The 14,736-nt window shown below is 33.3% G+C and overlaps 1 protein-coding gene across 16 annotated transcripts in view; it reads right to left on the bottom strand.

Moving 5' to 3' along the window:
- Nucleotides 1–14,736, bottom strand: part of CNTN5 (contactin 5) — a 1,211,165-nt gene that overhangs the window by 253,101 nt on the left and 943,328 nt on the right. For all 16 annotated transcript variants that reach the window (XR_014815022.1, XR_014815020.1, XR_014815017.1 and 13 more), the window contains one exon: nt 3,799–3,980. Coding sequence is in view for 10 of the 16 variants with exons in the window: in XM_084975741.1 (XP_084831867.1) it covers nt 3,799–3,980 (182 nt within the window). In the remaining 6 variants the exon portion in view is untranslated. The remainder of the gene's footprint in view (nt 1–3,798; nt 3,981–14,736) is intronic.

The following is a 14,736-nucleotide window of genomic DNA, read 5'->3' as shown; positions in this document are numbered from 1 at the left end:
TGTGCAAAGGCTTTTTAGTTAAGATTTATTCCTATTTTTAATTTTTGTTTTTGTTTTCCTTGTCTGAGGAAACTGGATCAAAAATATATGTATATATTTCTAAGTATGGGGTCAAAGATCCCTGCCTATGTTTTGTTCTAGGAATTTTATATTTTGAGGTCTTACAGTTAATTTTTTAATTCATTTTGAGGGTTTTTTTGTGTATGGTGTGATAAAGTATACTAGTTGGATTATTTTTCATGTAGCTGTTCAATTTTCCCAACACCTCATATTTAAGAGGTTGTCTTTTCCACATTGTATACTCTTGCATTCTTTGTTGTAGATTGATTGATCATATACATGTGAATTCATTTATGGGATCTGTGTTCTGTTCCATTGAGCTCAGCATCTGCTTTTGTGCCAGTACCATACTGTTTTGATTACTGGAGTTTTATATCATAGGTTGAAATCGAGGATCATGATACTGCCAACTTGGTTCTTCTTTCTTAAGATTGTTTTGCTATTAAGAATCTTTTGTGTTTCTGTACACTTTTTACAATTATTTGTTCCAGTTCTGGAAAAAATGGCTTTGATATTTTGATAGGGTTTGCACTGAATATGCAGACTGACTTGGATAGTATGATCATTTCACCAATATTAATTTTTTCAAACTATAAGCATAATGTATCTTTCTATTTGTTTGTGTTGTGTTCAGTTTATTGCATCAGTGTCTTATAGTTTTCCAACTATAGGTCTTTTACCTCCTTAGATTTTATTCTTTTTTATGCAATGGTAAATGGGATTGTTTTCTTGGTTTTTCTTTCTGATAGTTTGCTGTTAGCATTTAGAAATGTGACAGATTTCTGTGTTAATTTTGTATCTTTCAGCATTAGTGAATTCATTGGTGAGTTCTAATAGTTTATCAGTAGTGTCTTTAGAATTTTCTCTATAAAATATCCTGTCATTTGCAAAAAAATTCCTTTCCAATTTGAATTCCTTTTATTTCTTTTTCTCTGATTGCTATGGCTAGAACTTCCAAAACTATGTTGAATAAAAGTGAGGAGAATGGGCATTATTGTCCTATTACTGATTTTAAAGAAAACTCTTTCAACTTTCCTCATTGAGTATGCTCTTAGCTGTGGGATTATGAAACATGGCCTTTATCATGTTGAGGTATATTTCCTTTATACCCACTTTATTGAATTTTCATCATAAATGTTGAATTCTGTCAGAAGCTTTTTCTGTATTTATGGAGATGATCAGGTGATTTTTATTCTTCAGTTTGTTAAGGTGATATATCACATTAATTCGTGGATACTGAACCATCCTTGCATCCCTGGGCTAAGTATCATTTGATCACTGTTTATAATCCTTTTAATGTATTGTCAAATTCAATTTGCTATTTTTTTTGTTGAGGATTTGTGCATCTACATTCATAAATGATATTGGCCTGTAAATTTTGTGTGTGATATTTTTGTGTAGTTTTGGTATCAAGGGGATGCTGGCCTTCTAGAATGAGTTCAAAAGCATTCCTTCCTCTGCAAATTTCTGGAATTTTTTGAGACATACAGATGTTAATTTTTCTTTAAATTTTTGGTAGACTTCACCTGTGAGGCCATCTGTTATTGGACTTCTGTTTGCTGGGAGTTTGTTTTTTTTTTAATTACTGATTCAATTTCATTATTGGTAATTAGTCTGTTCATATTTTCTATTTCTTCCTGATTCCTTCTTTGAAAATTACACATTTCTAAAAATTTATCCATTTATTCTAAGTTGTCTACTTCATTGGCATATAATTGCACTAATTTCTTATGGTCCCTTGTATTTCTATGGTGTTGGCTATAACTTCTCCTTTTTCATTTCTCCCTCTTTTTTTCTTGATGAGTCTGGCTAAATGTTTATCAATTTTGTTTATCTTTTCAAAATACTAACTCTTAGTTTCATTTGTCTTTTTAAATTGTTTTTTAGTCGCTATTGCACTTATTTCTGCTCTGTTTGCTGCTAGGACTGCTTCCTGCAGTGGGTGCTAGCCTGCTGGTATGCAGGGATGAGTTCCAGCATAGGCAGCTGCATGACTGGTAGCCCAGGGCTGGCACTGACCCACTGGTCAGTCCTGAGCTAGCTGGCTGTGTGGCTCTGGGACTTGTGTTAGCCTGCTGGTGATAGGGGCTGTTTTCATTGGTGGGTGGTATAGCCTTTAAGGTAAAAATTCTCTGGAATGCTTTCCTTGAATCATCCCAGTAGAATGCAGTGGTTCTGTGCTCCCATAATACTTTGCACATGTTTTTATCATCTTCTCCCCTATGTGAGCTTTGCTTATTATCTAATCCAGTGGACCAAGAACTCCTACAAATCTCTATTGCTATCATATAGTACAATAATAGGCACTTAATAAACATTAGTTGAATCAATGAGTGAATGAACAAAATGCTCATGGCATAGTCAGTTTGGTTGGAGTGTTGAATTCTTATAGCTGTTGTTACAAATAAGAAAAGAAAAACAGGTTGAATTCTGATATTAATATTTCAAAATACTCTTTAAAGTCCCTGTGAAGGACATTAGGATTTTTAGAAGAACTGATCTTGAGATTCGGTGATAATTATTGAATCATGGATTCAGCTGAATATGTTTAATTTTATAGTGGAAGTATCTTTATTTGCTTTTATCAGTGCTATGGATTAGTTTTCCTCTAGTTTTCAGTGTCCTCATCTGGGAAATAAGAATACTCTCACTTACCCTTTATGTATAATTTATATTACAAAAGCAAATATAAGAAGAAGGTGAAAAGTATAGTTTGTGAGAGGTATAAATGAGACTGTAGATATTTTTGAAATAAATTTTCCCAATTCTTACACATCTGGTTGTCTCTTTGAAATTTTTGGCCAATATAAACTCCTGTAAGCTGTGAAGGTTATTTATCATGCAGATGTGTTAATTTAGAGTAGGGGCAGCAAAGTTTTTCTGGAAAGGATGAGACAGCAGATATTTGAGGCTTTCAGTAATATTTGAGCTGATCTCTGTCTCAACTACTTAGCTCTTTCTTAGCAATGCAAAAGCTGACATAGCCAATATGCAAACAAAGGGGTGTGGTTGTGTTCTAATAAATTTTTACCTACCAAAAAAAAAAAAAAAAAAAAAGCTGTGTAGGATTTAGTTTATGGGCAATAAATTGAGACTTCTGATTCAGGCCAAGGGAAAGAATAAGTTAATACAGGTTACAAGGTTTGTAACTTATCAGAGGATGGCTCTGGTACTGAAGACATCCCATTTTTAAGGTTATCAATTCTCTATGCTATAAAGAAGAACCTAATAATTTCCCATTCATTTTTTTCTCTTTCTTCCTTCCTTCTTTCCTTCCTTCTCTCCTTCCTTCCTTCCTTCCATCTTTTTAGGGCCACACTCATGGCATATGGAGGTTTCCAGGCTAGGGGTTGAATGGGAGTGTAGCTGCTGGCCTACGCCACAGCCACAGCAACGCCAGATCCCAGCCATGTCTGCAACCTACATACACTACAGCTCACGCCAACGCTGGATCCTTAACCCACTGAGTGAGGTCTGAGATGAAACGCTCATCCTCATGGATGCTAGTCAGGTTCGTTAACCGCTGAGCCACGACAGGAACTCCGAATTCCCCATTTGTTTTTAATTAAAGCATTTCCACATATAGGGTGATTTCACCTGATACTTTATCATGCAAAAGAAGCATGATTATAAATTATTACTTGCTTTTAATTTACCTAACAAACAATATTTAGTTCAATTTGCATTTTCAGATTGACTCTTGGGACTAGAGCCTCAAGCTTTGCTGAGCATACTTACTGTATACTTGTAATTGTCCACGAAAGGAATTTTTTCCACGTGAATTTTCAGCTCTGCACTCATAAATGCCTGCATCATCCAGCTGCACATTGGGTATTTCCAGCACTGCCTGAGATTTACGCAGACGTGACTTACTAGGAATATAACCATTAACTTTCATCCATGTGATTGTTGGAACTGGGCTACAATAAGGAGCAAAAATATCGTTAATATACTTTCCACTATTAGGAACATAGATTCTGTTATCTGGTAATTTAAGTACTTAATAGACTGAGTGCAATAAAGTGTAATTGCAATTAAGGACCATGTGCTGGTTGATATACTTTACTTTCCATGTGAATTGTCTGGTAAGTAGATTACAAGGAAGATTGTTTCCTTTTCTTTCATATTTCAGGAAAGCAATATTTTACACATATACATGCTGTACTTCATTTTTTAAAAACTTTGTAAAATTGTTTAGTGGCAAAAGAAATTTGGAGAAATTACAAAAGTAATATACGCTTACTGTAAGAAGTTGGACAAAAGAGTCATGAACTAAATGAATTAAGAATGCCTTTTGCCCCCACCCCTTCAAATATCTTCTTTATGCAAAAAGAAATGAAGTTTACAAGTAATTTCCCAACTTGTCTCTATGATGCATATATAAACCACATATGATGAGTTAGTTTATTAAAAAAATATCAAATCCAAGATCAACTCCTGATTTACTCTGGTTAATCGCTGCACACTGTTACACTGTAGAGATGTATCAGAATTTAATAAACCATCCCCTATAGTTATACATTCAATGTAGTCCCAATTTTTTTCCTTTTTTGGTCACTAAGAAACAATATTTCTATAAATCACCTTATACATATATCATAAACTATCTTTTATTTTCTGCAGTGGACACTCACAAAAGTGGAATTGATAGAAAAAAGGGCATGCACATTTTTCATCTTAATAAGTCCTGCCAGATTGTCAATAATGTAGTAGCAGTTTCTACACATATCAGTAACCAAAATATTGCTTTCCCATATTCTTGCCACCACATTATGCAATCAAATTGTTTAGTTCTGGGGTTCCCATCGTGGCTCAGTGGTTAACAAATCCAACTAGGAAACATGAGGTTGCCAGTTCAATCCCTGGCCTCGCTCAGTGGGTTAAGGATCCGGTGTTGCCCTGAGCTGTGCTATGGGTCACAGACACGGCTCGAATCTTGTATTGCTGTGGCTGTGGTGTAGGCCGGCAGCTGTAGCTCTAGTTAGACCCTTAGCCTGGGAACCTCCATATGTTATGGGTGCGGACCTGAAAAGACAAAAGACAAAAAAAAAAAAAAAAAAAAATTGTTCTTGTCAGTTTTGAAAATCAAAATAATAATATTTGTTAATATTTTTCTGAACTCTAAGAAAGATGAACATCTTTTCATAATTATACTGGCTATTTGCATCTGCTTTTCTGTGAATTGTTTGTTTATATTATTTTTCTTTCATGTTTCTATTTCCTTGTTTGCATTATTTAATTTCTTAGAATTCTTTGTGTATTAGAGCCATTATGACTTTGTTATCAGAAAAATTCTTCCTCAGTGTATAGTTCGTTGATCATGGCATCTGTGAACAATTTTATATTTTGTGGAGAAACAAACATATCTTTAGTTTCCTTCATGACTTCTGAATTTTTGTGGTAAAATTATCTATAAATCAAAGTTTATGGCCATATTTCCCTCAGCATTTCTGGTACCATTTTTAAAAATTATTTTTAGGAGTTCCCATCATGGTGCAGGGGTTAACGAATCCGACCAGGAACCATGAGGTTGCGGGTTTGATCCCTGGACTTGCTCAGTGGGTTAAGGATCCGGTGTTGCCGTGAGCTGTGGTGTAGGTCTCAGATGCGGCTTGGATCACATGTTGCTGTGGCTCTGGTGTAGGCCAGCGGCTACAGCTCTGATTAGAGCCCTAGCCTGGGAACGTCCATATGCCGTGGGAACGGCCCAAGAAATGGCAAAAAGACCAAAAAAAAAAAAAAATTATTTTTAAACGGGTGAATCTTTAATTCATGTGGACTACGTTCATGGTTTTGGTGTGAAATAGGAAATGCAACTAATTATTTTAGCATCATTAAAACTAAAACTCATTTTTCCATGATTTTTGGGATATTATCTTTGTCATATAATTAGTTTTTACATACTTAAATCTGTTTCAGGCTTCTCCGCTCTGTTTCACTGATTTATTTATCACTATCTATATTTAATGTACTTTTGCTCTAGACCCAATCTGCTTTTTCAGCTTGATTTCTCACTACTTCCTTCCATATCTCCTGACCCAGAAACACGTCTCTGTCTGTTTCCAATCATATCTGTTAAAATCCTACTAATCCTTTGAGACCCATTCTAAATGTCTATTTTTCAGTAACGTTTTTCATTATTTGTGTAGTCTGCTGGGAATTTTTTCTTTAAATAACAAAGTTCTTTGTGACACTACTTGAATTTCTTGTAACATTTTACCATGGATTGTAATTGCTAAATGTGAGATATTTTCCCACTAATTTTCCTTACAGGAGCAACAGCAATCTTCACTATTACAAACAATTGTATGATAAACACTTTGTTTATTTTTGACACCTTTCTTATTTGTTCTTTAGGAATAGAATATAGAATTGAAATTACTGGATTAGAGTTGATAGAAAGAAAGGAAAATGTATTTTTTGAACTTATCCAATCTATTCTTCTGAAGAACATTTCAGTTCTTCCCAATCACTGATTGCATTCATCCCCTTCCCCAAGGGAGACAAACAAAATCTCATCTGGCCTCTTCATCTATTTAAGTCCAAGATTTTCAGATCTCCATTAGGTCCAGATATGTATCATCTTGATTTTGTAACATATGCACTTAAAATGGGAGTTGACTAATCACAGAAAAAGAAATTCCATTCAGAAAAAAGAAGAATAGGAGTCCCAAAGTAGTCAATGGTCCATCACAAACTTGAAATTCTCCTGCAAGATCATTCATTGTAAAGCCCCTCTCTCTTGTGGGTTGGGGAGAATAAGGGGGTTCTTAAGTAGACAATGATACTACTCTTCAAAGAAATCACCTGTCTATCCTCCAGGGTATCTCAGGTTCACTCTGACAAAATCAAATTGTATGCCAATGATGATATTGATCATTTGAATTTTTTCTATTGTTTTTAGTGTTTATCAATTGTACTGACATTTTCTAAGCTTTGTATTTTTTTTCCCATTGTCTGACCACATTCAATTTCATTGATTTCTACTATTTAAACTTTCTTTCCTTCTATTAACTTTGACTTAAACTGAATGACTTTTCAAATTGTTTAAGGTAGAAGTTTAGACCATTAACTTTCAAATTTTCCCTTTTAAAACATACAAATTTACATCTAAGCACTGCATTAACACATTCTGTTAATTATAATGAACACACACACATTGTGTGTGTGTTCATTATAATTCAAAATATTCAAAATATTTTCTAATTTCCCTTGAGTTTTTTTCTTTGACAAGTTGGTTACTTGGTTGTGTTTTTGGAATTTTCATATATTTTAGTAATTTTAAGGTATCCTTTTGTTATTGACATACAATTTAATTTTGTTGTAATTAAAGAGTGATACTTATTTTTATAGACTACCATATGGTTAATCTTTGTGAATGTTCCATGAGTAGATTTCTTACAAGTGTACTCTGCAACTAGTGGTTGTAGTGTTCTTTAAATATAAATTAAGTTGGTTAATAATTGTATTCAAGTCTTCCATATTTCACTGATTTTCTTTTTGTTCTTGTAACTGATAAATTACTGTAAAAGAATGTTATTTTATTGATTTTTTGTCCTATGCTTATACTTGATAAATTACCAGAGAAGAGTGTTAAAATATCCAATTATAACTACGAATTTGTCAATTTCTTAAGTACTATCAAATTTGGCTTCATACATTTTAAAGCTTTGTTATCATGTGCATATACATGATATATACATATATATTTGATTTTTAATTTTTGAGAAATTAATATGTATACATGTGCATATACATGTATATACATATACATTTTTGATTTTTAAATTTTGAGAAATTAATTTTTTTATTATGAAGTGCCATTCTTCATATTAGATAATATTCCTTTTGCTGAAGTATACTTTACCTTTATTAAGATAGTAACTTGAACTTTCTTATGATTAATGCTTGTATCTTTTTTTTCATCCTCTTGCTTTTAACATATATATTCTTGCTTTTAACATATATACACACACACATTTAAAGGGGGGTTCTTGCAAGTAGTGTGTTATAGTGTTACAGGGTTTTGCTTTTTTTTTATCCAGTCTGATAAATAACTGCCTTCGGTGTGTTTTAGTGAATTTAATTTTAATAAGATTATCTATGGTTGCGTTTTAAGTCTAGTGTTAAAATACTAGTTTTCTCTTTATTCCATCAGTGCTTTGTTCCTTTTTTGCCCTCTTTCCTTTTTTTATTTTCCATTAATTAGCATTAATTAGGGGTTGTTTTTTTTTTTGTATTTCATTAAAGCTTTCTATTGGTTTATTAGCTATAGCTTCTGTTCTTTTTATTTATGTATGTTTGTCTCAAAGCTTGGAATATGTATCTGACAACATGCTTACATGTTTCCCTTCCTTATTTTTACTTTAGAGAAAAAAGATAGAAATTAGAAACTTTAGAAATTAAAAAGGGCAAATATATTTTAAATTTACACATATTAAACAAAAATTTCTGGCTTTCCATTCCTTTGTGGAGATTGGAGTTTCCAAATATCAATTTTCTTTCAGCCCAAAAAACTTTCTTTAGCATTTCTTATAGTGCTACCTAGTACAACAAATTATTAAGGATTTGTGTTTTTGTTGTCTTTTTTATTTGCTTTTATTTTGTTTTAATTTAGTTTTCATGTTTGAAGAATATTTTCATTGGATAAATAATTCTAGGTAGACTACTTAAATGTTTTTCTTTTTAGCATTGTTTTTTAGCAATTAGATTATGATGTGACGATGTATTTTTCTTTGTATTTATACTGCTTGTATTTCATTAAGCTTCAGAGATCTGTGAAGCTATGTTTTTCAATAATTTGATAAGTTTTGGCCATAACCTTATTGTTTGTTTATTTGTTTGTTTGTTTTTGTATACCTCTGTCTTCTATATTAACTTTTTTTTTTTTTTTTCTGTTTCTAGTGCTGCTCCTGCAGCATATGGAGGTTCCCAGGCTAGGGGTCAAATAGGAGCTGTAGCCGCCAGCCTACACCACAGACACAGCAACAGCAACGCGGGATCCGAGCCGCATCTGCAACCTACACCACAGCTCACGGCCTTGCTCAGCCTCAACCCACTGAGCAAGGCCAGGGATTGAACCTGCAACCTCATGGTTCCTAGTCAAATTCATTAACCACTGAGTCACAACAGAAACTCCAGGTATTAACTTTCATGTATATAAGATAACAATCATTTTTCTATGGATTTCTTAGGCATAATTCAATATTTTTCTCTGTATATATTTACATAGTTTCTATTGCTCTGTCAAGTTCATTCATATATCTCCTGAAAGTGTCTAACCCATTATTAAGCTAAACAATGAATTTTCAATTTTAGTCATAAAATAAGAGCTGTTTTTGAAATGCTTTTTTGTTAATGTATCTGATATTTCTGGGGTGTGCTTTTATTGATTGATTTTTTCTCCTGTTTATAATTCACTTTTTTGCTTCTTCATATTTCTATAAATGTTTGAAACTATACACTGTCGAGTACTTGATTTTTGTTTTTGTCTCTTAACAATTGATGAATTTTGTTCTGACATGTAAATTTACTTGTAGTTCAGTTTAATCCTTCTGAAGACTGCGTGTAATCTTTGTTAGGGTGTTTAAGAACCCAACAAAGACTTTGTGAGGATGCAAAATAGCCTTCATTTTAGGGACAGGTTAACTCTCACCCTAAAGCTTGGTCTTTTTTTTAGTTTCTACTGAATGACCTAATCTATCAGTAGGATTTTATCACTGATTTGCTGGCATTTTAATTTCTTTTGACTCTGGGCATTATCCATTTTTTTTTCAACTTTCTGGTGGTTTTTCTTCTCCAATAGTTTTTCTTAAGGTGTGAAGTCTCATTCTATACATACACTATTTACTATTTCATATGAGAATAATCACTTCCTGATATTATTTACTTACATCTAGGTTTCCATATCTCCCCCTCAATGATATCCCAATATATATTTGAATATGTCATTCTCTGTGTAGCTCCCCCTTTCTGTTATTCTGCCCTATAAATTTCAGTCACCTCAGTCTCTCTGCTATCCTTTCTCTGTATTTTCAGCTAACATTGTTGTGCTATTCTTAGGTTCCTCTTCCCTAGCTCAGTTTTTGATAAATGTTTCCTGGCAGAAATCTGGAATGATGCACATTAGTTTTCTATTTATTGGACAAAGTAAATAAACTAAAACCACCCTCAACAGAGGTTGAGGAAACAAAAAGAAGTCATGAATGACTACATATGTTATAATAGGAGTTTAGCAATATTTTTTTGAGGGGGGCATGCCTATAACACATGAAAGTTCCCATGGACAGGAATTGAACCTGCACCACAGTAGCAACCAGAGTTTCTGAAGTGACAATGCTGAATCCCTAACCTGCTGCATCACAAGGAAACTCCAATTTAGCAATATTTTGAAATCAAGAAAAAAACAGAGAATATTTTTGAGATATATCTATATGTCATAAGATAATTTTGTTAAAGTAAATCACAAGGATAGTGAATAAATACTCCAGGCTGTTGGTTCCTTATGGGGGAAGGCAGATGGAATTGTTAAAGACCACACAGTGACTTCAAGATTATTGTTACTCTTGGCACTGTTTTGGTTCTAAAGTTTATTGCTGGGTTCTCGAGAATTCTTTCACATTGATAGTATATTATATTAAAAATGTACAAAACAAAATTGTTTGATGTTTTTATTCTTCATTCATGTATTCTCAGACATATAACTCACACTTTTCTAAATGTAAATTTTCATGGATAAATAAACCTTACTTTAACATCTAATTTTCTTTTTATATTCATTTTATCATCAGATCTACGATCACTATTGGTTTATGTGATGACATATCTTGTATAGTTCCTTTTTAATTAATAGATGTATATCTAGAATAATTTATAGAAAGTCACTCATATTTTTCCCACTGACATATAATGGTTTTCAATTTGATTTTGGAGGCAGTTAATTTCTGACACTTTACGTTAACATCCTTACAATTACTGCAACTACATGAGGTGTTTAATGCAGTGGAGAAGTACCACTGAAAGAAAGCTTAGTTATTTCATATGAGAATAATCACTTCTTGATATTATTTACTTATATCTAGATTTCTATATCTCCCCCTCAGTAAAATACAAAATTACTGAACTCAACACTTATTTTTCATGACATCTTTTTCTTCTGTCTCTAATCTTTACATAATTTTTACCTTACTTTTTGTTTATGGGCTTAATAAGTAGAATTATAGCTGACTCTTAATTATTTACCTAAGAACACATGACCTCAAATAGTAATGACCAAACTTAAAATTTCCATTTTCTACTTTCCTAAATTTTAATGTCTTAATTTTAAGTGGCAGATCCATAGACTTTCTCTCTCTCGTTTGAATGATTTTAGCTACTTTATTTAACTATAATAAAATCTTAATTCCTCTGTATTACTTCATTCAACCTCCCAGTGAAAGGAGACCAGAATGAAACAGAAAGAGTGAGATGGAAGGCAAGACTGTGAAATAAGTATGAGTAGATTCAGGACATGAGATTGCAGAGGGGGTATAGAAAAACACTGTAGTAACAGGGAGACAAAATTGTACATTGATGGCTTAAGAAGAAAGACCTATCAAGAAAGAAACAAAGAGAATTTCAGTATTAAGAGTAATGATTAGGAGTTCTCTTGTGGTACAGCAGGTTAAGGAATAGGATTAGGATCTAGAACTGCAGTGACTCGGCTCACTCCTGTGGTGTGGGTTCAATCCCTGGCCCAGGAAATTCCATATGCCACAGGTGGGGCCAAAAAAAGAAAAAAAATAATGATGATTAAGTGGCACAATAAGCAGTTTCAAGAGTTTCAAGAATGTCCGTTAACGCCTACAATAAATTTTTTCTGAATCTTAACTATATGCCAGACCTGTATTAGAAGGGAAGATCAATAACATAACAGATACTATCTTCATTAGGGAATTTTTGACTTAATTAGAAAGATTCAAAATGAACTAAATAATTAAAATACAAAAAGAAATGGTGTTAAGAGAACATAAGCAAGAAGACTGTTTGTGTTAGACTAGGAGGTAGGGGAATACAGCCCAGAAGAGAAGAAATGTGAAGTGAACCTTGAGGGTTAGGACAATTTACCCAGGCAGCAAAAGTATGTTCTCAGCAACAAAATCTTCATGCATAAACACAGAAAAGCAAGAGATAACATGTCAGATAGAACATTACATAATATGATGTATGTTATAGTGCATGAAGTATGCAGGAAAGCACTGGCAAGTTTGTGAAAAGGGTATATTTTACTTTCAAAAACAAAGACATATTCAGGAGTTCCCACTGTGGCTCGGCAGTGACGAACCCTACTAGAATCCATCAGGATGTGGGTTCAATTCCTTGCCTTTCTCAGTGGGTTAAAGTATCCAGCACTTCCCTGAGCTGTGGTGCAGGTTGCAGACACATTGCTGTAGCTGTGGTGTAGGCAGCTGTAGCCTCAATTTGACCCCTCCCCTACAACTTCCAAATGCCACAGGTGTGGCCCTAAAAAACAAAACAAAACAAAATAAGACATATTCAAATTTTGAAAGTTTCAATACTGTTTACATTTTTACTTTTTTGTAGTCTCAAGATTAGTATGCTAACCTTTTAGAAATTTTTGCCTCTAACTCGTTAAAAGCTTTGGAATTTTTGAAAAGCATGGATGGAGTGGCTGAAGACTTATTTGGAAAGATTTATGTATGCAAAGATATACACAAGCTATCATTAAATTAAATAGTGATCTTGAGCTTAGTAGCAATGCTAACTTTTTACAGGCACTTTAGACAGCCTATATCCATTTATGTTGTCCATGACACTTTAAGGGAAATCGAACAACTTTTACTGATTTCAAATGACTTATTTATAATCAAGGACTATTCATTATTTTTTTTTTGTAGGAACAAGATTTTTAAAAATCTAATTAATATTATAATATTATTCAAAGATAATTTCTTTTCAATAATAACCTAAAGTGGGATTGTTCCTTAAAAAGAGGACTGATTTTACCTACATTAAAAGAATGAGTAGAAATGTCAGCTTTGACGGTAAGGCAGATAGTTATATTTTTTCCCTATTTTTAGTCTGTTGAAATTACATCTGTTCAACTATACATTTGATTTTCATGTAGAATAGGCAATGCTACTTAAAGAAGATAAAGGAGCTTTTTCATGCTCCTTTATGTTGTGTTGAGGATGGCACTATTCATTTGGCTCAAAAATATCTCTGCTAATAACAGTAAAAGACGATGAAGCCACATTGAAATTCTGACACGAGCTTTTTGTTATGCACTGTCAAAGTGACAGGGTAAAAAGTGCCTCCAAATGTAGTTCTTGAAAGGAAGGAAAATGCTGGATGAACTTGAGCCATTGTTGAAGTTATTAAAGGCATTTTTTAAAGATCATTTTTATACATATGATAAGGTAATGTGCAGAATCTGTCAAGGCAGAAGGAATACTAAGCTGTAAAGATTTAATGATTTCAAAGAAAAGCACTCCCCAGCTGCAAATCACCATTCATAGACAAATTGTAGGTCTGTCTAATGGAGCTTCTTATTTTCCTTGCATAAGTCACAAGTGAGATATGAATTTTACATCTGATGTGAAAATATACACAGTTATGGCTCCTTGGTGACTTACATAAAAAAGAAGGAAACATTGTATATCTTTGATAGAAAGTGAAAGAACCAAGTTTTATAACTTTTCTCTAAGAAAGCACATAAAAAGCCATGATAAAAAAAAAAAAGCTATTGAGCCAAAGGTATTTTTTTCTTTTATGATCTCGTATCTCAAATAAAAAAAAAGAAGAATAAAATTCAATTGCTAATGTAGGTGATCACTACCAGCTACAAAATATGCAAAATTTTCGAAGGCAGAAGTTTTCTTGGTAAAAGTTTAGAAACTTTCAAGGACAGTGAGCATGATGACTAGATCTTTCTTAAGGTTTCACCTTTGAGGCAAGAAATTACTGTCACAGCCACCGACAATTGGACTAATTAGCATTAATTAGCATTTAGAAAAAAATTAATTGCATCAGACTTAGGTATAAATTTAAATGCCTGCTTTCTTTCTTTCTCTTTTTTTTCCCCTTTTTTTTTCTTTTTAGGGCCACAGGTGTGGGATATGGAAGTTCCCAGGCTAGGGGTTGAATCTGAGCTGCACCTGCTGGCCCATGCCACAGCAACACAGGATCCGAGCTGCATCTGCCACCTATGCCACAGCTCTCGGCATCACCTGATACCTGAACCAATGAGCGAGGCCAGTGATCAAACCTGCATCCTTATCTAGTTGGGTACATTACCACTAAGCCACAACAGGAACTCCAGGTCTGCTTTCTGATTCTTGACTTAAGGCAGTAACTCATTCCTATGGTACTATTTCTGCTCACAGTTCAGAATGTGTCTAATCATTTTTATTTATCTTAGGCAAATAATCAACTTTGGGTAAAAAAATCTTGGTAGTCTCTCTGAGATTATGGCATTATATGGCCTTTATGTTTTATCATTTTTTTTAAAACTTACTAATTTTTTTTTTCATTTAAAGAAAGAAATGTAACAGTGAAAGCAGTCAATGTTGAGGTCAGCCCATGTCTCAAATCCTGGCAAATGGATGCCTTCTTTTACTTCTTGGGTGTTTCTTAGCACCCAATTAGACACTCTTAAATTCAACTAGAGAGGACTTG

The sequence above is a fragment of the Sus scrofa genome, chromosome 9 (genome assembly GCF_054392235.1).
Source record: "Sus scrofa isolate SSC_HxYL_T2T_F1_AM1 chromosome 9, Sscrofa_HxYL_maternal_Yorkshire_Landrace_v2.0, whole genome shotgun sequence".
NCBI lineage: Eukaryota > Metazoa > Chordata > Mammalia > Artiodactyla > Suidae > Sus > Sus scrofa.
The sequence above is the reverse complement of the archived record's forward strand: the minus strand, read 5'-3'. Positions and strand labels throughout refer to the sequence as shown.